At 41.6% G+C, this 23,997-nt stretch overlaps 1 protein-coding gene across 2 annotated transcripts; it reads left to right on the forward strand.

Annotated features, from left to right (window-relative positions):
- Positions 1-410: 410 nt before the first annotated feature.
- On the forward strand, positions 411-23,400 carry Bnip2 (BCL2 interacting protein 2). 2 transcript variants are annotated; one of them, XM_057766758.1, is made up of 11 exons: positions 411-630; positions 6,108-6,214; positions 6,949-7,016; positions 7,872-8,048; positions 9,889-10,065; positions 11,927-12,029; positions 13,235-13,366; positions 14,627-14,713; positions 14,814-14,912; positions 15,544-15,579; positions 18,536-23,400. In XM_057766758.1, exons 2-11 carry the CDS (start codon positions 6,165-6,167, stop codon positions 18,585-18,587), a joined length of 981 nt encoding a protein of 326 aa, XP_057622741.1. In that variant the 5' UTR covers positions 411-630; positions 6,108-6,164; the 3' UTR covers positions 18,588-23,400. The 2 variants fall into 2 exon arrangements, with proteins under 2 accessions (XP_057622741.1, XP_057622742.1); XM_057766759.1 differs by lacking the exon at positions 15,544-15,579.
- The last annotated feature ends 597 nt before the right edge of the window (positions 23,401-23,997 follow it).

Below are 23,997 nucleotides of genomic sequence, written 5' to 3' on the forward strand. Positions count from 1 at the left end.
CTGAGCTAATGGGAGTTCACCAACTCCAGTCGAACAGGAACAGGCCAGCATAGGTCCAAACTAGTCCCTCTGAATGTGGGTGACAGTTGTATGGCTGGGGCAGACCTGGCGACCCACATAAGCCATCGGCTATTTTTCACCCTTTTTGCATTCACGTAGTAATATGGTTAACGTAAAGGCAAACAGAAAGAAAGTACTGGCCCTTTCAGGCAGCAAAGTGATGTCTCTACAGAAACAGAAAGGGTGAGCGAGGGCCTTAGAGGACCTCCTTCCTCCTCAGGAAGCCAGAAACTCGCAGGCTGAAGACAGCCAACCCGGACAACCGCGCGTGCGCAGAGAGGAGGGACACTGGGGATTTGGGGATGACGCTCCGTCTCCGCTTCCTCCCTCAGCCTCGCCCAGCGCCGGTCCGGAGTTGGTCACTTCCGCCGGGGTGTGCGCACTGAATCCGGGTCAGCTGCTGCCGCGGGGACTGCAGCTGCGACCGGCCGGGAAGCCCTGGGCCCCGTCTCCACCGCCGACCGAGGGCAGCGGGCTCTGCCCGCCGCCGCTTTCTGCGACCTGGCCGTCAGCCCCACGTCGCCGGCCTGGAGGGGCAAAGAGGACGAGGGGGCCGCGGCTTCCTCCGGGGTGAGCGCGGCCGGGGTGGCGGGTCGGGCTGGAGCGCAGCCGGAGGGCTGCGGGAAGACCGGAGGCTAGGCGGGAGCGGCGGCCGGGGACTGGCGTGTTCGCGTTCCGGGTCCTCGCGCTGCCGGACCCCGCCCCGCCCCGGGTGCTGGTGCCAGCCCCGCGCCCCCTTCCTTTTCCGTCTGGTGGCCGAGTGCCTGGGGCGGAACCTCCCGGTTCCTGGCTTCCCCTAGCCACGTTTGTTCCGTGTTCCTCTCCGGCGTTAGTCCCGAGCCGAACAAAGAAACTTGGGCGTGTAGTACACCCCATAGCCTCGGGGGATGGACGCAGACGGCGTACCCAAACTGCATCCTTTAAGTCGTCAGGCTCTCTTGCTCCGTCCATAGGCTGCTATCCCGGGATAGGGTGTGCATGTCAATGCCCGGTCCCTGCTTGTTTTCAGACACTTAACCACTTCATTTAAATACCGGTCAGGACGCTTTGGATTGCTATACGCACCCGATACCACTGAATAATTCTCCCTGTGTCAGCTGACGTTCAAGCAGACACTTATTTGGATCTTTATTATATTGCTTTGCAACTTCCTTTGTCCTGGGAAGTCTTTGAGGACACAGCTTTTAGGGTGTTTATCGAGGTAGTTCTAGTGCCGACCATCTGCGATTGTTTATCTTAGTATTTCATTCTTTAACCTCACTTTTATTTTAATGAGGATTTTTTTTCCTTATTCTTGAATTCCCACCTTGAATGAAACGTACTTTGTCTTACGATTTATAGGAATCCAGCAATTGTAGAATTTTTTTCCTCTTTTTTTTTTTTAAATGTGCCTGTATCACATGGTGTGGGCGACTGCAGAGGGCATTGGAACCCCTTGGAACTGGTGTTATAGGCTGTTGTGAGCCGACATTGTGGGGATGGGGACTGAAATCGTGTCTTGAAGAGCAGCCAGAATGCTCAGCCACTTGAGCCCGCCTTCTAGCCTTCACTTGTAGAAATTCTGTGATTTATGAATGGATGCTTCTTCAAAGTTAGGATTGAAATTATCTAGTTAAGGTACTCAAACTTTGAGGTTTGTTTGTTGTTTTTTTTTTTTTTTCTAAATGCCGTTCTCAGTCTTCAGGTCTTTTCTAGCTATAACCAGATATTGTTAGACTAGGAAGTGGGATACATGTGTGTACATGGAGTAGGAACTAAGTTACCATAAATCAGCACAGTTTCATTTTTAGGCACTACATCACCGTTCACACTAAGTATAACCAAATCTGGCCTTACAGACCTGTGGCGAGTTGTTGGCCATCTGGAGTCAGTGTGCTCTACTGCAGACAGTTCTGCTGTAGGTCTGGGAATCAGGATGTGGTATCTATCTTTTGCCTCCCATCTAAGATAAAGGGATAATAACATCACGTTCTGTCTCACACATTTGTTTATTGGTTGAAGCACGAACTAATCATTAGTTGCTCATGGGTGTAAAAATGGCTAGTAAAGTTGGAATACCCTTTTGGGCAGTGGTTGTTTGTTCTGCTGTGATGCTGCTGGGAGTGACGGGAAGAAGGAGGTCTCTCTGGACCCGAGAGTGGCTCTAGCTGTCAGTAGTCAGGTCTTTAGTCAGGCTTACGTGCTATGAAGCCAGACAGTAGTATTACAGATAGTCCTGCCTTTCCACTACAGCCACTTTATAACACCATCAGACTGTTGGAGATCAGGGGTGTCAACACATCTCCAGTCCATTCTGCATACTGATAGTTTAGTAAGTGTATTCTTATAGATGTGTATTTGACCTATGCTATGTTTTCACAATTTTGAGAGAAGTTAGTTTCTCTCAAACCATTCTGGTTGGGAGAGAGAGAGAGAGAGAGAACATTTTTGTGGAACATTTTTGTGGAAGCATTTCCATTTCATTCTTGAAAAGCCTACATGATGGGAGAGAGAGAGAGAGAGAGAGAGAGAGAGAGAGAGAGAGAGAGAGAGAGAGAGAACATTTTTGTGGAAGCATTTCCATTTCATTCTTGAAAAGCCTACATGATGGTAGTAGCAGGGATGGATCAGCCAGTAAAGGCACTTACCTGGAAAGTCTGAACCCCCCTGAGTTTGACTTCTAGAACTCGCAGAAAAAGTCAGCTATAATCCCAGCAGTCTTATGGCAGCATGGGAGGAGAAGGCAGGAGAATCTCCATGAAACTCATGGCTGACTAGCAGGGTGCGTGTGTGATCCAAGAAGATAGATGAGAGACCCTGTCTCAAAACAAAGTGGACAGAGAGATCCACGCCTGAAAACTGTCCTCTCCTGCCAAAGGCACACATCTAACCACCTACCCCACCTGTGTGCACCAGTGTGCGTGTGTTTGTGTGTTTTCAAAAGATCATTTCAGAAAGATATGGTTGTATATTTTGGTAGCAATCTGAAGGATGTTTCCTGCGGATTTTTTTGTTGAGCTATCAAGGGTAGATAGTCTGTTCATCATAAATAAAGCAGAACCTTCTGGGTCAGTACTGGCCTTGTGCACCTATGTTTGCTTTCAGTGTGCACCTATTTCTAGCAGCAGTGCTTAAACTACATGATAGTAAAGGTACCTCGAGAACTGTCAGTCACAGCCTAGGTAGATCAAGATAGGATCCTAATACTTAATCTTGCTCATCTTCCTAAACTGCATATGGCTTTTCCCCTCTCCATCTTGTTTGGATTCACACCACCCATCCTAAGTTGTGTGTGCAGGAATCCATTATCTTTGATTTTTAACCTGACTGGGGTCAAAGACTGTTGATTTCATTACGACTGCCACAGATAACTGGCATAAAGATGTGCTGCCGAGCTATCTAGACAGATTAATTCTGTGGAAGTATGTTAGTTTGACACATAAGTATATCAAAACTATTTCCCTATTCTGACATTTTGAGGTTCTAAAAGCAAAACTGGGAAATAACCAGCTAACCTGTGAGTCAGAGGCATCCAGATTCCCTCCAGAGCCGTTGTGCTTATTTCAACTCCTTTCATGTTGTTTCCTGTTCCTCCAGCTGCTCAGTGATAAAGTGCTTCCAAGAACAGGGCTCAATTGTTGACTGTGTTTTTATCTACCTAGTGTGCTGCCCCCAGAGTTCTTGATGGAATGATGGAGTTAGTCTCTGTTTCTCTCTGTCCCTCTTTGTTTAACTAGCCTAGATAATCGTCCCCATAACTAAGAACTCACGGCAATGTATAGAGGTGTATGAACATCACATGAGTGAGAACATTGGAGGAAACTTGAGGAAGTGGACTGCAAGGGGGCAAGGAGTTGGGCTTTCTGGGTGTGATTGTGATGCTGAGAATTGAATTAAAGGCCCCAGATGCTGAGCGAGCAGCGTCTGAGCTACAGCTCAGCCCTGCCTTCCTGTTTTATCTTGAGACAGTCTAACTCAGAGGCTCAGGCTGGTCTTGAACATGCAGTCTCGGTAGCTAAGATTACAAGCCTGTGTGTAAAGAACTCCTTTTGTTGTTTTTAGTAGTTGAAAAGACAGAATCTTGCTGTGTAGCCAGGTTAGTCTTGAACTCAGCAGTATTCCTCTTGTAGGCCCCAGAGTACTGGACTGCAAACCTGAGCCTCCATGAAAAGTTTTGAACGAGTTCTCTTTCAAGCGATGAAGCAGTTTACAGCCGTTTCATAAGAGAAATGTTTCTTGTAGCAAATAACGAATAGTTTCACCAGCAGTAATTTATATTGTATGTGTTTATGTTCTCACAAAGTATTCTCATAACATTTTAAGGAAAACTTTTAACAGGAATCCTATTTATATAGTTCAGTAAGCAAAACAAGTTTAAGGGGTTGAGCAAAGGCGTGCCTAGTAATGGCATGCCTTCACTGTTGGGCTTGTAATGTGCTGAGCGTTTGCTAAGATGAAGAAGTTATCGATTGCAACTGTCAGACTCTGCTGTTGTTGCTGAGATTTTTTTCTCATTATTTGATAAAGGCCCTACAGAAAGGTAGGACAGGACCAGGGAACTATTCCGGTTATTTACCCAGCAAGTAGTTCAATGACAAAGTTGACAGTTTACCTTTTTTTTCCTTCTGTGCTAATAAATAAATTTACAAAATGTAAGTCCTTTGAGACCTCCCCAAGTATAAGTAAGTACGTAATCTGGGAGGTGGAGACCTCTAGTTATTAGAGGAATGGATTTAATTCGCTATATGAAACATAACACGTTAGGGATTTAACTTTCTTTGTAGTTTGTTTTAGAATATTATTTGATAATGAACGTGAATGGTTCTCATTTATTTAGAGAGATAGCTTTTTGTTTGGTTTGGTTTGGTTTGGTTCAAGACAGGGTTTTTCTGTATGACAGTCCTAGCTGTCCTGGAACTCACTCTGTAGACCAGGCTGACCTTGAACTCAGAGATCCACCTTCCTTTGCCTCCCAAGTGCTGGAATCAAAGGCATGCACCATCTACTATGCTCTGCAGTTTTTTTAAAATCAAGTAGTGCAGAGGGTGTGGGTGTGATATATGGACTATTACTTCATTGTTTTATTTATTTTTGTTCTTCCATTTACACTGTGTGACTTAAAAATGTGAAGCTAGGCATCATGGTCATGCCCTTAGTCTCAGAACTTCAGAGGTTGGAACATGAAGGTCACAAGTTTGAAGACAGCCTAACAGGCATGAACATGTTTGAAAGAGAGAGCCAGGACTGTGGTTTAGTGCTGTCTGTAGTAACTCGCTCCGTTGATTGCTCTAATGGAAATGGCTGAATTCAGTGATTCCTCTTGCTTCAGCCATTTGTGAGCTGCTGCTGTGCTTTTTACCACTGATTGTCGTGACTTCCTTTTTAAGATTTGTTTTTTATTTTATGTGTGAGTGTTTGCCTACATGTCTGTGCCATGTGCATGCAGTACCATCAGAGGTCAGAAGAGGGCATATGATACCCCCGAAACTGGAGTCTCAGGTAGTTGTGAGCCATCTCTCCAGCTCCTCTTCGTGACTTATAGTGTACTTCAAATGTTGTATTCTGTCAGATAGGTGAGTCAATGTTCCACCTTAAGTGAGAATTCTTACACTTTCTTGCAAAACTAAAACTTTGAAGCTTAAGTTAGAATGCATAGTTGTGTATGAGAAAGCATGCTCTGTGAGAGAGGCGTGGTACAAGTGGGACGCACAACAGAAATTAGTACAAGTCATTTGCTAGACAAGCTCCTGGATAGACTCTAAGTGACTCAGGAATGAAGAGGAGGAGCTGTGAATGCTGCATAGCACTGCGCTGTGATGAGTACGCATGTGCCCGTAAGTTACCAGTGCAGGTTCTAGAATCACTCCTGTCCAGAAGACTGAAGGCTTAGTTATGATTCTGTGCCAGGGAAGGCATTTGTTTATCTGAGCCAACGTCAGGTCTCACTGAACTAACGCTTCTGTGGCTGCTGGAGTGCTGATGTGAACTTGGGTGGGGTTGTTGCACCTTTGCAGCAGATGAGGAATAAAAAAGTGGAAATTGGGCTCTTGTCCATCTTTCCCTCCCAGGACCTCGGCTGCCTGGATTGCCAGGAGCTGGAAGTTGACATTGAATCCAGGCTGAGGATGGAAGGTGTGGAGCTGAAAGAAGAATGGCAGGATGAAGATTTTCCAATGTGAGCAATACTTTTTATTAAATGGATTTGGAACAAAGCATCAGAATTACTCTATTGAAATGACAGCTCACATATGTTGGACTTTGAAAAGGTTACACATGATCATTAGATTCTAAAAAGTGCAAGTTATTTTCCAACGAAACATGTGACTGGTGATCGTTCATACTTGTTTTAATCCTGTCAACTTTAGATTTCTAGCTGTGTTCAGCTAAGGTCTCGGGCTGGTAGAGGAATGGGCTGTCAGCTGTCTGCGAAAGTGAACGGAGTGCCAGGCATAGTGGTGTCCACCTGGAACCCCAGCACTGGGGAAATGGGGACTGGATCCCCAGGGCACACTGGCCTGTTGCAGGCCAGTGAGAGATGCTGTCTCACACAGCGGACGTGCTGAGGAACATCTGAGTTTATCTTTTGACCTCCTCATACACACGCATACAAACTGATTTGTAGCGCTTAAGAATCGGCTTTAGTCTTTATAATGTGAGCAGTATTTTTTTTTTTTTTGGTTTTTCGAGACAGGGTTTCTCTGTGGTTTTGGAGCCTGTCCTGGAACTAGCTCTTGTAGACCAGGCTGGTCTCGAACTCACAGAGATCTGCCTGCCTCTGCCTCCCAAGTGCTGGGATTAAAGGCATGCGTCACTACCGCCCGGCTTGTGAGCAGTATTTTTAATGAATCTTTGAACTTCGAAAGTATTATTTTTAATTTCTGGGTTAAAGAGTATGTCTTTGTCTTCTAGACCTTTACCAGAAGATGACAGTATTGAAGCAGATATACTAGATGTTACTGGTTCAGACAGCCAACCTGGTAAGAACTGAAGATTTTTAGTGAAGTTTGTGTTACTTTTGGACACATTTCTTTGTAGAGAGGAAAGCAAGATACACTGAATTTTTATTCTGATAGGGGGAACCAAAAGGCAAATTTTTGGCAAATCCTTGAGAATTTTAACTTCATAAAAAATATGACTTTGGTTTTAGAAATTTTTATAAAGAATAAAAGAGACTATATTAATAAGAACAGTAAAGTCTGCCTCTGTGTTTAAAAGGACATTGATACATTCTTGATCTCTTGACAAAGAAGCAGTAGTAAATAATTCTTTTAAAACGAGTGAGTGCTATTCTCAAAGTCCACCTCAGGCATCTCACAATGTTTATAACTAGTTCCCTGGGTCTGGTGTCCTCTCCTGGACTCTGCGGGCACTGCACAGTGTGCACATACTCACACAGAGATACCCACTATTCACATATCTTAAAATAAAAATCAACTGGGTCTGGAGAGGTGGCCTAGCAGTTAACAAAAACACTTGCTGCTCCGCATAGAACCTGGGTTCAATTCCCAGGAGATGCAGCTATATTGCAGCTCACAGGCACCCATAACTCCAGTTTCAGGGGATCTGATGAACTCTTCTGGCCTCCTCAGGCACTACAGACATGTGGTATACAGACATACATGCAGGCAAAACACCCATACACATAAAATAAAAATAAATAGAATGAAAATAATGTCTTTTTAAAAAAGCAGTAGCAGTGATCACAACCAAGTTTTATGAATTAAAGCTTTGGAATTTTCTTTTAAAAGTTTTTCTCAAGGACAAAGTGACTAAAATGTTTCTCTTTCAACTGGGGCAACTGAGCAGTCTTCTATTTTGTTTTCCAATTTCAGGCTCATTAGAAGTTAATGGAAATAAAGTTCGTAAGAAACTAATGGCCCCAGACATCAGCCTGACCCTGGATCCTAGTGAAGGCTCCGTGTGGTCGGATGATTTGGACGAAGGTGGGGAGGTTGACCTGGAAGGCTTAGACACCCCATCAGAGAACAGTGATGAGTTTGAGTGGGAAGGTAATTCACTGCTTTCCTGTGAACTTTGTGAATGAGTGTTTATATTACATAATGTTTGCCTGGTGTTCTCTTTAGGAAAAGTAGGATATGTCCAAATCTTAAACATGAAACCTGCTAAATCCATTGAAGGATTTTGTTTAAAGTATGTTATTTTTTCTGCAGTTCCTAAGTTTGTTACTAAAGTAGAAGATTCTGAAAATACTTGAAGTTTTCAAGACTGTAGATTATGCAAGTAGCTTTCATTTAGTTTAGTTTTGTTTTGTTTTTTTCTTACTTGCCCAATATTGTAAAGTTTGTTTTTCATGGTTGCTTCAAAAGTATTGCCTAATATTCCAGTATCTTCTTGTCAGTTAATCTAATAAGAAAAAAGTCCTCTACATAGATGTAAGGAGTATACTGAAAACACTTAAGGGCTGGGCACGGTGGCACATAAGTTTAATCTCAGCACTACAGAGGCAGAAGCGGAAGAATCTCTCATTCTAGGTTACCCTGGTCTCCACAGCGTGTTCAGTGTCAGCCAGGGCGACATAGATCCTGTCTCTAATAATAATAATAATAATAATAATAATAATTAATAATAATAATAATATAATAATAATAATAATGTCTAAGGATTGGCAGGAGAGGTGCTGAGGGCTGCTGCACCTGTAAAACTGTCACCTTGAGGCAGTGAGTGCTCGGCCCCAATCTGCCTTTGCCATTCTAATTAATTAGATTGTGTTCGGAAGCATTGGTGTGTGTTTTGCTTTGTGTGCATTCTAGAATTAGGCGGTAGTTGACTATAATATTTAGACAAATGTTGATAATCTTTCTGTTTCATCTTTAAAGTGAATTTTACATCAAAATTGTACTTAAGCTGTAGACACTTTATAGGTAATGAAAAATGATACTCTGTAGTTTTTGTTCTTTTGTTTTTCTTCCCTGTTTTACGGTTCAATAAACAGCCCACTAAGAAGCAGTCTTTTATACGGACACTGAAATAGTTCTCTGCCTGTGTGTTTTGTCTCTTCTCTCCTTAATGCTGCTGTAGTCATTGCCTGGAAGGAAATTTTCCGTTAACAGCTTTGTCTTGGAAACAACTAACATGCAGTAGGTTTCCCCTCCCCCCATCTTTTGGTAAGGACTGTCATACTAAAGTTTTAAAAATCATTCCTTCATTTAAATCAACTAAACTGCAATCTGCAAATGTAAATTGTACGTAATCATTGGTGCTTTGGCTAGTATTAATTTATGTAAATTTTTGCATGTATTGCTCAGAAAAGTACATGACTGCTGTATAAAGCTGATCAAATGGAAAATGATCACTGAGTAGTTAACCACTTTCTATCTTGTATTACAATGCTTTATAATTAATGTATGCACTAAAAAACAATTGGCTGTCAGATGGTTACTTGAAGTAAGCTATATTAGTCACCCACATGGACGCTGTTGTCCTGAGTGGACTCTGGAAAGGCATGCGAGGCATGTGTAGTAAGATTGTGATAGCTCTAGCTTTCCTGAGGCTGCTGTAAATGATGCACTAACTTGTGCATTGTTGAATTGGGCAATGGAAAGTTCTGAAACTGATCTTAAAGCCATAAATTGGCCCTAAGTAGAACAAATGTTTTCTTGTTTTGTGAGTGCTAATTTCAGGTGGTGTGCAGCTCTTCTCCGGATACTGGGAGACTGGGGCAGAATCACCTGAGCCCATGAGGGTGCGGCTAGCCTGGGAAGCATATCAGAACACCAAAAAGGAAACAGAAAACTCGGAATAATCTAGATAGTAAAGTGGTTAACATATAGTTTTGATTTTTGTTATGTAAATGACAGTTTGTGATTGAAAAGCCTTTTATTTTAACAGATGATCTTCCCAAACCCAAAACTACTGAAGTCATTAGGAAAGGCTCAATTACTGAATACACAGCCACAGAAGAAAAGGAAGATGGGCGCCGCTGGCGCATGTTCAGGATTGGAGAACAGGATCACAGGGTGGATATGAAGGCGATCGAACCCTACAAAAAAGTTATTAGCCATGGAGGTAAGGGTTAGGGAGCATCCTCTGAATCTTTAGCTCTAAATGCAGTCAGAAAATGTGCCTAGAGATAGTAGCTTATTTTGAAAGAATAATGAAAATTTCTCAAATTAAGACTATAAAAGGATTTTTCTGGGTATTTTTTGTTTGCTTTTGATTTTTCAAGACAGGGTTTCTTTGTGTACCCTTGGTGGTCCTGTAACTTACTTTGTAGACCAGGTTAGCACCAAAATCACAAAGATCCACGTGACTCTACTTCCCAAGTGCTGGAACTAAAGGCGTGCACCACAACCATCCTTGTTTTAACGTTTTTTATGTGGTTGGATATTTTGCCTGTATGTATGTCTGGACACCACCATTTGTGTGTTTCATATCTCCATGAAGGTCAGAAGAGGGTATCAGGTTCCCTGGAACTGGAGGTAGAAATGATTTTGAGCTGCGATTTGAAAGCTGGGAATCAAGCCTGAGTCTTCTGGAAGAGCAGCCCATGTTTGTAACTGCAGAGCCAGCCCCAGAAATATAAAAGACTTAAAGTAAAACAATAAAAGGACAATTAAAAATTACAGATTAAAGGTGGTGGCGCACGCCTTTCATCCCAGCACTCGGGAGGCAGAGGCAGTCTCATCTCTGTGAGTTCAAGGCCAGCCTGGTCTACAAGAGCTAGTTCCAGGACAGGCCCCAAAGCTACAGAGAAACCCTTTCTCGAAATGTATTTATATAGTGACTGGAGAGATGGGTAAGGGTACTGGCTGCTCTTTCGGTGAACCCAAGTTCAATTTCCAGCACCCACATGATAGCTCACAGCCAATCTGCAACTCTAGTGTCATAGAACTCAATACCTTCTTGTGGCCTCCACGGGCACCATACAAATAACTTTTTAAAATTATTTTTATATATTTACTGTAAGTTTAAAAAGTACAGTAGTTGAACCCTATATGTTTACTTCTCAAAAAGACTTAGTTTCTTGAACTCTTTGTGTTTACACTTTATCTTAAAACATAGATAAATTTCAACAAAAGCTTATATGTCTCTCAATATACATAAACATGTACATAGATGCACACATAGGTATGACCTGTGCTCATATAGAACATTTCACTTTCTCCAGGAAGCTCTCCATCCCTTTCCAGTGAGTCCATGCTCTCTAGAAGCCACTGTCCATCCTGTCCCACAGTCAGCCTTCCATGTGACTGGTCTCACGTGCTGTGCACTGCTTGCCCCTCAGCATAGTTTTGAGCTTCATCTGTGTGTTTCTAGTTTAGCCTCTCTCACTGGATATTTGATTGCCCAAATAATCTGGTTCTGCTGCAGCGCTGCTAGGTTGAGTTGTTTACAGTTTGGTATGTGACTAGGATGCTGCAGTGTGGGCACAAGCCGCCCCGAGGTTTGGCTGCAGCCTTTTGTTCACTTTGTGCACAGCTCGTCTAGCTAAGTGGGCGCTGCTCATTCCACATGTTTATGAGATACACGGAAATAGTTCATTCCCTTAGAAGATTAGCAAGTGGGCCAGAAAGCTAGGAAACTGCAGTTGTCAGTTTGTTGGTCCAGCTGTACCATGTAGGAATTCTCCCAGGTGCGGGGCAAATAGTTTCAGCATCTTCGTTATCAGCATGCAGTTCACTCTGGATAAAACGTGTTGCATAGCCTCAAGTGCCAACACTGGCCAAATGGGCTTTTCTTTCTCATACGAAATCGTTCCCACTGAATTTACTTTGCTAGATGCGTTCCTTGCTCATCTTTACGGTCTGCATTTATCTGGAAGCTCTGCACTCACTCACACTCATACACACACACACACACAATTAAAAATGATAATCCTTCAGAGTGAAATTGTGCTAAAGATTTCACCTTTTTTTTTTCTTCTCAGGCTATTACGGGGATGGTTTAAATGCCATTGTTGTGTTTGCTGTCTGTTTTATGCCTGAAAGTGGTCAGCCTAACTATAGATATCTGATGGACAATCTCTTTAAGTAAGTATGTCTTAGTAAGATGTTTGAAGAGAATTTGGAGCTAATTAGACTCAGTTTATGCTAGTGAACTAAGCTTTGTAAAAATTAGAAGCATTGATGGTACAGGACAGTAATCCCAGCTATTCAGGAAGTTGAGGGAGAAGGATCACAAGTTGATGGCCCATATGAATTACATACAAATTGAGGTTAGGGCCAACTTGGACAACTTAATGAGGCCTTGCCTCAAAATGTCAAAAAGAACTAGGGATACACCTCAGTGACAGCTCCAGTCTGGCATGTGTATACCCCACCCAGTAGGTGACAATAACAGCAAGGTATAGAAGTTACCCTGTTTCTGAGCTCCCAAGTCCTTTGGCATTACATGAAACTCTATTTTCCAATTCAATAGAAAAAAATGCCTCTTAAAATTAGAATAAATTATCTGCCAGCTTCATTATTTGGAAACACGTTGTTTAAAGAGGTAACTAACTGGACCATCTCAAAATTATGTGACTAAATTAGATCTGTCCTTGGGGATTCGGCATGTGTAACACCCGATTCTGTGTTACACCCTCGGTACAGTTCGCGCGCCACTGTACCATGCTCAAGTTGGGCAAGGGCCTGGAGATTGAAAGAACACACAAAGAGACCTGGGTCATTCGAAAGGAGATCAGCCCGAATGCTGTTTATTTAGACTTGGGGAAGTCCTTAAGTACCTAACTGCTGCACAAGGACCTCCGCCCAGGCAGGTGGGAAATTACCATACCAACAATGGAGTCAGTGCCCTACAGCTAATCACCAGGCGGGACAGAAAGAGCACAGGAACAAACAGGATGCTTAATTAGCTGACCAGAAACTGTCCTCAAGATGCACCCCAGGAACAAGGGTAGACCCGGGTCCTACAGGCATGATGAGCTGACAAGGTTCTTTTCATTTCCACTGTCCCTCTTTTTCTCGGCTTAGTGTCAGTTTTTATTTTCTACTGCAAAGTTCCAGAGCAAACACAGAGAAAAGCAGTGTTTGTCATGCCCTGGTCCCACCTTTCCCCTGACCGCACACAGTGCCATCAAGACTGTGGGTTTGGTGTGACTTTGTTTGAACAGGCACATCATCAGCTGTACAGGTGTTTGCTCATTATGGAGGGAAGAGGGGAATTGTGTTATTTGGAGGGCCTAGTTCAGTCCTGATAGTGACATCTAAGACATGCACTTAATTTGTTTCTGTAGGTATGTTATTGGCACTTTAGAGCTGTTGGTAGCAGAGAACTACATGATCATCTACTTAAACGGCGCAACAACTCGAAGGAAAATGCCCAGTCTGGGCTGGCTCCGGAGATGCTACCAGCAGATTGATCGACGGTACTGTAGATTTAGCTGACAGATTTTTACAGTGATTTTATTAAAGTATACTCTTTGTTGCTGTTTAAAGATACCATATCATTTTCTTCAGTTTTACTTATCAATTTCTTAATGTTTTTATTTTCTAAAAATGGCATTGTACAGTGGCATGGAGAATAACTTAAGTCTGTGCTTTATTAAGTAAGAGTGGCTTTAATTATGCAAAACACACAAGATTGCTTTGCATTCTTTCTTATGGCATGTGGAACACATTCTTACTCATCGTGGGAAAGGATGGAGAATGTTCCTGTACTGCTTTGCACAGTTCTGTGTGGAAGTCAGGGGTCAGCCTGCGGTTATTCCTCAGGCACTATCCACTTTGTTTCTTAGACAGTTCTGACGAGGACCTGGAGCTCACTGACTGGGCTTCCAGGTGCCTGGAGTGTCCCAGCACTGAAAGAGATTACATGCCTGCCATTATCTTATGTTTTTTATCTGGCTTCTGGGGTATGGCACCCAGGTTCCCATGCTTACAAAGCAGGCACTTTACCTACTGGGCTCTCTCCCCAGCTCTTAGGTTTCATCAAGATACTAGCCCAGCTGTAGTTTTTTAGAACAAACATTAGAAGTGTGTTCTCTTGAGAGTCATTTGTCCATGCCAGTGGGGCAACTTTACTCTTGCTAGTGGTTTGATTTTGCCTTAGCTGACTCAACTGACTTACTGAGGCCTGTTAATAGGTTTACTTTCATTAGCAAACATGTTAGTTATCCTTTGTGATTTTTTAAAAGTCATATACACGTGCCTAAAAAGGAGACTTTCCTTATTATTGGAGATTTGTAAATCTCTAGAACACGGTTGGGTCTGACTCCTTTGCTCTGTCCTTTGGTTGTCTCTGTCCTATCCTCCTTACAAGTCAGTGCTTTTCATGGTGTTAGAAACAAATGCCAGTTCATCGCCAGACTCAAACAGAAGCAATGGTTTGCTTTTATGTTCGGTGTGAACTCTTTTCCTGCTGGACAGCTCTGGATACCACTTTATGTGCTAGGAGAAAACAACAGAAGAGGACATGAATTTATCCAAATGAAAGAAAGTTTATTTCACCGCATAGGAGAGATATTTAGAATTCATAAATGCATTTTCTTAATGTTATACCTAAATGACAAATTTTGGTGACTTCTTTTTTAGTTATTTAGTACAAACTTGCACATGTTTGTTTATGTTTAACTTTTTGTGTTATAATTTATAGAAATTTCTATAATTTTTTTTCTTTTTATCTCCAGATTACGGAAAAACCTGAAGTCTCTAATCATTGTTCACCCTTCGTGGTTTATCCGAACCCTTCTGGCTGTTACAAGACCATTTATCAGGTAATTTTCTAAAGACCCTTCAAAAAATAGTTCCTTGTATTGAAATGTAAGTTTTACGTGTCAGAAATATTGAGATAATTGGTTGTGTTTTCTTCCCTAGTTCAAAATTCAGTCAGAAAATTAGATACGTCTTTAATTTGGCAGAGCTCGCAGAGCTTGTTCCCATGGAGTACGTCGGCATACCAGAGTGCATCAGACAGTACGTACCTGCCCTCTTCCATCTGTTCTTGTCTCTGTGCAGGAGGAGGGAGTTCCTTCCACTCGGTGTTCTAGGACAAAAACCTTGCCCGCACCTCCCCTATACATCAACATTTTTACATTACCAGAGGTGATGGCTGGTCATGAATCTTTTATGTATGAAATGCTGGTTATAATCTGAGTTTCCTGAAGTACCAGGCCTAAAGAGTAACTTCTCAACTTGACATACGGCTTTTCCAGATGGAATGAGTTTATCGTGTTATTGAAACAGTCATATTGCTAAAGAAATGAATTGTTGCTTAAATTAACTTGGTCTTAATATTTTCCGGAGACCAGCATTTTCTGTCTCACAGTTGACCTCCAGCTGCCTTCTAAGGGACTTGGTGAGACTGTCAGCATAAACACTTGGTACCCCAGTGCTGTGGTCCAGGAAGGGGTTCTGTCTCTGTTGGTCTCAGAGTTTTAGGCTTACGTGTATCCAAACCAGTTTACTGAGTCATTTTTTATTTTCTACATCATGTGTTAAATATTAGCATTTTTTAGTTGTGCCTGCAAATTTACACTTTCAGTCTTTTTTTTGTTTTCTTAAATCTCGTAATGTACATTTACTGAAATAACTCTTCCCTACCAAGGTATGAAGAAGAAAAGTTTAAAAAGAGACAAAAAAGGTACATGCACACCTTGACTGGGTTGCATATAGACTAGTCCATTTGCATCGCGCAGACTAACCCTGCTGCTGGTTGGTTAGCTCGCAAACAGAGAGAATAGCACTTGTAAATATAAATGTTGCCCGGAGCTCAGTACAGCGCAAACCCCAAGCTGTTCCTTTTTAAATATGAGCATACTTAATGCCTGTTAGAAATCACAGCCCTTCTTGTGCTGGTCGGAATACAGTGCTGAACCAGGGAAATGCCTGGGGGTGCTATTTAAAATCCCAGGCCTTTGAAGACTTTCCCACTGTGCTTTTGAAATAGTTACACAGACATTTTTCAGCAACAGCTTATTCCCTCAGGGTCAATGGTTATATTTACAATGCGTATACTCTTTGGCTAACCAACATTGGTTCTCTTTATATGCTTAAATTAAATAGCCTGCTAACCAGTCAAACTCTACATGCGATGAAATACCTAAAATTCAGTGTACCATATAACAGTTAAACTCTGATTTCCACTTTAATTTTGAACACTTGCTTTGAGTGTAACAACCTTTCATTTGTTAACGTTTTAGCAGAAAGATGAAAGGTAGAGTATAAAATAGTTTACCACTTTACATAGTAGTGTAGAAAAGTGAAGGCCTTGGGTTTAATTTAGTAGTTTTGTGGGGTTTGTTTTGCTTTGTTTTAGAGATGGTCTTACTCTGTAGCCCAGGCTGACCTCTCTCTCACACAGTCTTCTGCCTTGGTCTCTGAATGTGAGGTTATGGCTCTCTACCACCATACCACTGTTAACCCACTGTTAATAGATTTTGGTTTCTTTAAAAAAAAAAATTAACATTAGCAAAATATCACTTACTATGATCTTAGGAATTAAGATCAGAGATTTATATGTATTACTTTACTCATCTGTGGAACCAGTTAGAACCTTTGCTGGTATAATCTTAATTTTGATTACTTTGATTTTTTTGGAAAGAATTCAACTAACCATGTAAAAGAATCGTAATGACGGCCGGGCGGTGGTGGCGCACGCCTTTAATCCCAGCACTCGGGAGGCAGAGGCAGGCGAATCTCTGTGAGTTCGAGACCAGCCTGGTCTACAAGAGCTAGTTCCAGGATAGGCTCCAAAAACCACAGAGAAACCCTGTCTCGAAAAACCAAAAAAAAAAAAAAAAAAAAGAATCGTAATGACATTTCTGTACATCACTGTTCCGATTAACCAAGACTCACTAAGTGATGTTAGCAGTGGCTTGGGTAGTGAGCTCTGCTTTCCTCTCTAGACAGTGCTGTGTATATACCACAGGAGTGGCTGAAACTCAAAATAGCATCTATAATTGTGAAGTGGCTTGAAGCCACCTACCTTCTAGACTTTAAAATGATTTGCTGGGAATTGGAGGCTGGCAAACATCTTTAATCCTAGCCCTCGGGAAGCAAAGGCAGGTGGATCTCCGTGAGTTGAAGCCAGCCTGGTCTATAGAGTGAGTTCCAGGACAACCATGATGACAGAGTCCGAGAGAGACCCTGTGTCAAAATAAGAGTTGCTTCTGTTGAGGAAGTGTACTGATAATTCCCTTTTTAAAAAGGTTTTAGTATTTGATCAACTGTCAAAAATAATCAGGCATCACATAAAAAGTGAAACTCAAACGTTTTATTTTCATTGTTTGAAACCTGTTGCAGTTATTTCATCTCGAATGTTCCTCCCTGTGGTCCCTTCCACTTTCTCATCTTTCCTTAATCTATGTTCACTCTGCTAATATATGAATGTTTGTGTGTGTATATGTACATACGTAAATTTTTCTCAGCTTTTCTTTCCTTTTGCTTCTGTTCAGTCCTCAGGGCAGTTATACATATCTTTCAACATTTAATTCTTAACAAAACTTTCTTTAGCATTGAAAGGTCAATTTGATAAACAATTTTTTTTCAATTAGCTTTAAATATAGAAATATGTTTAAAACCAAACTTTGGGTTGTAGGTGTGGTGAGCATCTGTTAGGTAGAATTCCAGAGATGAGGATGTTCCCAGTGTTTGGTAAGAACTAAGGATTGAAGTCCTTTTAAGCGTTTCTTTCTGCAATGTGGAGTCTGTAGTCAGACAGGTTGTCTTGTTTTAGCAATGCCTACAATTACTTCTTAACAATAGTTCATATTGAACAGATTGGCTGTATATTGCAGGCGTTAACAGGAGTAGGTATCTAATCTTTGTTGCCAACATACTGTATTTTCACAACAGACCAGAGCTTTTTACTTATCCAGGTGATAGTAGGGATGGGAAAAGGTGTGAAAAGTACCTTCCCGCTTTGAACCAATGTGACTTAAACATCTCCCACCAGCTGTTCGAACTGTTACAGAGGGTGAATGCTGTTGTCATGTTCTCTTTTCATCTCCCTGTACCTAAGTTTTGGTAGAACCTCTGGCCAAGCCAACATTAATCCAGTGAGATTTTGTAACTCATGTAGATATTTCTGAATATTGAGTCCATATGGCTTATTGTCAAAATAAATGGAAGGTATTGGTACACAGTCTACCTGTGAATTTCAGAAAATAGTTACCATTCTATAAAACACAGTTGGTTTCTGGATTTTAAATTGTTAATTGGTCAGTTGGTGACTTTAGTGATATATTTAAATTTCAGTTAGCAGTCATTTTTGAGAGAGTTCCTTCTTCTCGACGGTCTCACCCACTGAACTTCCTGCTATAGGGGAATTACAAGCCATGGGCTCTTGGGATGTTTATGGCTGTGAACATAAAGTATCCTATAGCCCTAAACAGTGGCGTTTGTATCCTTGTCAGTGTAGTGTTTCTTTGGGGAAATATTTTGTGCTTGTTTTTCCTTCTACTATATCTGCTTTGTTTGCAAGGCTTTGTTTATTTAACAGAATAATCTGTGCTAAAAAGTAGTTGTTTTTCAGAAGGAAATCATCTGGTTGCCAGTGTCTTGGTTATTTTTAATTACCTGTGTTTCTCATTGAACAGAGTTGATCAAGAGCTTAATGGAAAACAAGAACCACCAAACAGTGAGCAGTAGGTTCAGCATCCTGTCCAGATGAGACAAAGAGCGCCAGGGAAGCTCGTAGTGCATTCATGGCTCGAGTTTTTATGTAATCTGTTACAAAATTTACTTGACTCCTTTCCAAGTGGACTCTTGTATAAGGGACTGTTCACTGCTGTAATGGTTTGCAATTCTTGAATTTAGCTCTTTCGTGACTAATTATATTGTAATCATTTTATATTGCTGAATAGCAGAGAACTACACTTTATATAAAGCAATTTTTGCATTTGTTTATTTGAATGATGCATCTTCAGTAAAATATTTATATACATAAATGACAAAGGAAAGAAATAATATATATTTTTTATGTTGGGGGCAATATTTTTTAGTGTGTACCTGTCGTGGAAGAATACACACAATTTTAAATGTAAAGGCATGTAAGACTTGGTTTGTAAATGGTTGGATACATTTCCTGGGTAACTTAGGCTGATTTGTCCTAAAGCAGGGACAGTTAAACTGATGCGGAGTACCTGGGATCATGCACATGATCTAGTCAGTAGTAGCAGCCCGAGCTTCTCCTCACCTGCAAGCACATTGCTTCTTAATGTGGTGGAAGTATAGGCAGGTGAACAGCTCACTTTCCTCTCGAAATACGTGTTAGAACCAGAGATTTTGAGAAGCTAGTATTTAGGGTGTGTATATATGTATATAAGGGACATTTATTTTACCCAAAGTCAGAGCTGTTTAAAAAAAGAAAGAGAAAGAAAGAAAGAGAGAGAGAGAAAAAAAAAAGAAAGCTCTTAAGATGTGTTCACTAATGTGAAGTGAGTTGTGTCCATGTGTGTGATGCTGTGAGGTATGCAGACTGTGGTCAGTGTTCATGGTCAGCTGCATCTGTAGAGCAGATGGGCTACTATTGATGTGCTCTCACGGGGCACTTTTCCAGAGTACTTCCTTGTCAGTTATTTGACCACAGTACTGTCTGACCTGAGTAGATAGGTCTTCATGTAGCTGTTGGGTGGCATGACAGTGCTAGACATGGGTCCGTTCTCTAAATGTTGGAGCACCACTGGTATGCACTCAGGATGACATTTTTTGTACGTAAGTCTTTATTTCATGTGGTTAAGTACCTTGACTGAACATTGAAATAAATTTTATTTGTGCCTCCAAGCAGGGTTTAATTATCTACAAAATAATTCTCAAATAACAACTTGGTCTAGTCTTGTGTCATGAACTTGTCTGGCATGTACATATTTAGTTGATGTATCAGCTTCACACCACCCAGGCTTTCCTTTCAGCTGTTTACAAGAGTGACCTAGCACAGCAAAATTAAATCAGGTATAAACTAAACTTAGAAGATTATTCCCTCCTGTACTGAACACGGGACCTTTCCTGGTGTCAGTTTTTAGTGTTAAGCTTCTATTGCAAAAGGGAATTTTTCTTTACTTCTTTGTCTTTTGCAGGCATAAATTTGACCTGCTAAGTTAAAACGATCACAACCAAGCTGGAGGACTCTGGGTAAAATATTGCTCCACAACCTCTCAGCTTGGATCCAGCTCTCCAAGCAAGGCCTATGCTAGCTAGTGTCATTGTAGTATACTGAGCCAGAACCATTTGACTTGTGTTAGTGAAGGGAACTTTAGAAGAGCTGTATAGAGCCAGGCGTGATGGCATCCATCTTTAATCCCAGCACTTGGGAGGCAAAGGCAGACAGAGCTCTATGCGTTTAAGGCCTGGGCTATATAGTTCTATAGACACCCTTCTGAACTTAACCCCAAGAATCATGAGTAGCTTGTAGAAGGTCTCATCCGCCTCTCTCCTCCCAAATAGGCTGAGCTTTGTCACTGGTTTTCTTCCACATAAAGTACTTGGATCTTCAGTTTCAAAATACAGACAGTAGCTTCAGCTTTTTATTTTGTTTACTTTTTTCAGAAGTGATTTTTTTTCTCTCAATTTTTAAAGAGTAGAAGTAGCCTATATTCAGTGTAGAGCATTAAAGTTCAAGAGGAACTGGAGAGCTAGCTCGGTGATTGTAAGAGCACTTCCAAGTTTGTTGCCAGCACTCAGAGCAGGCAGTTCATGCCCACCTGCAACTCCAGCTCTAGGGGATTTGATGCCCTCTCTGGCTTCTGGGACCTGCATACCATAGTGGCATCCACAGTCCCATACACACATACACAAAGCTAAATCTTTCTTAAATGAATAAAATTCAGGATGGACATCCAAGTATCATGGCATATGCCTTGAATCCCAGTGCTAGGGAGTCTGGGAGAGGAGATTCTGTAAGTTTGAGGCCCATCTAGGTTACATAGCAAACCCTCAACTCAAGGAAAAAAGGGAACACTGCTAACAACTTGAATTACGGGGAAAACGTGCTTTAACCTACACTTGAATGTGGTATAGGGCTGCATCCACAATAAATGTAAACCTGCCGTGAGTCTGGGTTGATGACTAATCGGCTAGAGGAAAAGCCACATCAGTTGATTTTTAACTGGTAATGGTATAACATTTTCCTGCATCATTGTATTTAATTTCCATTACTAATTGGGTTGAAAGTGCATAGAATAATCCTTTGACTTTGCTGAGGTCATGGATAAACTTGACAGGTTTAATTTATGTTTTTATTACTATCTTTGTTACACTTTGGCTCTTACTACTCCTTTGTATCAAAAGTTTTTCTTAGAAAATAATGTGATTCTGTGTTCACCTTTGTGTCCCTGAAAAAGCACCAAGGGAAGCGTGATGTCTCTGTGAAGCCTTTAACTCAAGGATGCAAGCGGTGCCAGGGAGTGTGGTGCTAAGCAGAGTTAAAAGATAAACTTAGAAAAAGGCCATTATAAAGACTTGGGTGTTACCTATATACCACCAAAAGTGTCCCTCTTAAGACAAGTACTCTGTATGGCAGCAGGTGGTTCTATTTCCTGTATCCACAGGGAAAGTAGAGGTCACATAAGGTATGGCCTGAAAAGGAGACTGCCAGTGACCCTCGTAATGACAATCTTGTTCTCTGTTCTTTTGTCTTTAATAGAAATGGGTCTGAACAGTGAAATAGTGTCAAAGTTGAGACGCTTACTGCCTTTTGCAGTTAGCAAACATTAATACAGGCTTCTGTGCCAAGTGTTACAACTTAGTGTCACCAGCTCCCTGACAGTATTCTTCCCGTCACATCCCTGCGGCCATGCATGAGAGCGCTCAGGGACGTGAAGAGGCCGTCGCGTGTCGCAGTGAATGGCTCCACTGGGAATTAGCACTAGGATTCTTGTAGTAGAGCAGGCCAGTTTCTTGATGGAATTGGTAGATCTGCATGAAGATGACAGTAGCTTTGACCTTCTTTTTCCTGTGTTACATGTAGAAAATGGTTGACAGGTGGTGGTGGCACACGCTTTTAATGTCAGCACTCCAGAAGGCAGAGGCAGAAGGATCTCTGTGAGTTTGAGGCCAGCCTGGTCCTCCGAGCAAGTTTCTGGACATCCAGGGCCACACAGAAAAACCCTGTCTCAAAACAAAGAAACAAACAAAAAGATGGGGGGGAATAGAAAATTATTAACAGTGTTGGATCAGATATGCAGAGACAGTTGACTCCAGAGGTGGCCACTCCATTCTGCTCTGGTTTTCTTATGTGTCTGACTCCACTCTCTCTGCCCCTATTTTATTTAGATAGTTCAGAAATGGATCTATCACATCTCAGAGGGCTGAAATAAGAGGAATCCATATACTTCCAAGATAACTTTGTGCTAGTGAGTTTATCTTGTCCTAGGGAATGGGATTGTGGAGTGGGAGTTAAGACCATCAAGAACTGGGGCATCAGCAGGAGAAGAGACACTGTCTGCCCAGTGTTCTAAGCGAGTACAAAATGACCTGTTGGAGGAGCCCTTCACTTTCAGCTCCCCTTTTGAGATTCTGAATGAGTTCTGAATCAGGTCAGCAGAAGGCTAAACAATAGAGCTTTAAAGTTCTGAACAATAACTGAAACAAAACAGTGTATGGAAGGGTAAGAGGTGCCTGCAATTTGGACGTTTTATTACAATTACATGTAATATGTAACTCCTGTGGAACCAAATTTAAAGTGCTATGAGAAATACACATACAACACTTGAAATCAACTACTAGATAAAAACCACAAGTTTTCAGGCCAAGTATGATGGTATGTGCCTGTGATTCCAGAACTCTGGAAGCTGAGGCAGGCTTGGGAGTTACTTAGCAAGTACCAGGACACCTGCCCTGGGGGTGGGGTGGGGTGGAGCAACAGTGCATTCAAATTAGTAAACAATGACAGTAGGCTTTGCTTCAGATAGCTGTCTGCTTCCTACAATAGTTTAAATTTTTGGAATTTGAAGTTTTTATGTATTTGTATATCCAGTTTATCAAAACAAGGATTTGATAGCTGTCAGCTACTCCATTGCACCCTCCTTTACGGACTTCCAAAGGTAATGCCCTCCTAAGAGTCGCCTCATTGTTTTCTTAGAGAAACCCAACTAGTGAACATTGATGTTCAGGGCTGCTGGCTTGCACAGCCTTGGTGCTGGTCACAGAAGTACAATTCAGAGTTCACCAGATACTACTGCACTTTGATTCATATCAAAAATATTTTCATTACAAGCTCACATGCTGTCATTTAGACAAAATTAACTTACTGTCATCTTCTTTGCTATTCTTAACTTGTGTTTACTGGTCTGGTACTGTCATTTCAGTGAGAGTCCAGTCTGTTTGCGGACGCAGGTTGTGATGCCAATTAGTGAGCAGCCCCTCGGCAGCAAAATGTGCTCTTCTGTTGGCTTGTTTGCACACAGTGGTGTGTCCTGTTTGTTGCACATATTACTACATTAATGCATTTTAATAAATTAGTTGGAATATACATTTGTGCCTGTTTTCATCTTTTAATTACGTTAACTTTTTACACTGAATTATCTGGTAAGGCTTTCAAAGAGCAGGCCTTTACAACCTGCAGTGTGGGCATTTCTGATTCTTTTGACTGATGAGTTCAGCCTACTTAAAATTTTATTATTATTTGAACTTTAATCAACTTGTATTTCATAGTTTAGAATTATTTTATTCTGGGGTGGGAGGATGTGACTTCAAAAGGCTAAAAGCACTTGAGAGACTGAGGCAGGCAGATCTGTGGGTTTGAGGCTAGCCTGGTCTACAAAGTGGATTTCAGGACAGCCAGAGCTATTAACGGAGAAACCCTGTCTCGAAAACCAAACAAACAAACACAAAAAGGCTGTGTTTTCCCTTAACAGGGCACAAAGAAGTACCTGTTTCATTCTCAAACCTCGGGTTTTTGCACTGACCCCAAAGACACAATGCAGGTGCTCAGTCTGCTGTGCACATAATTGCTGTTTAAGCAGAAAGCCAAGCACAAGAGCTGATACCAAAAGGAATCTGAGATTCTGAAATTCAGAACAGCCACGTATTTGCTTCAGCGTCAGGCACGAAGTTTATACAG

The sequence above is a fragment of the Chionomys nivalis genome, chromosome 4 (genome assembly GCF_950005125.1).
Source record: "Chionomys nivalis chromosome 4, mChiNiv1.1, whole genome shotgun sequence".
NCBI lineage: Eukaryota > Metazoa > Chordata > Mammalia > Rodentia > Cricetidae > Chionomys > Chionomys nivalis.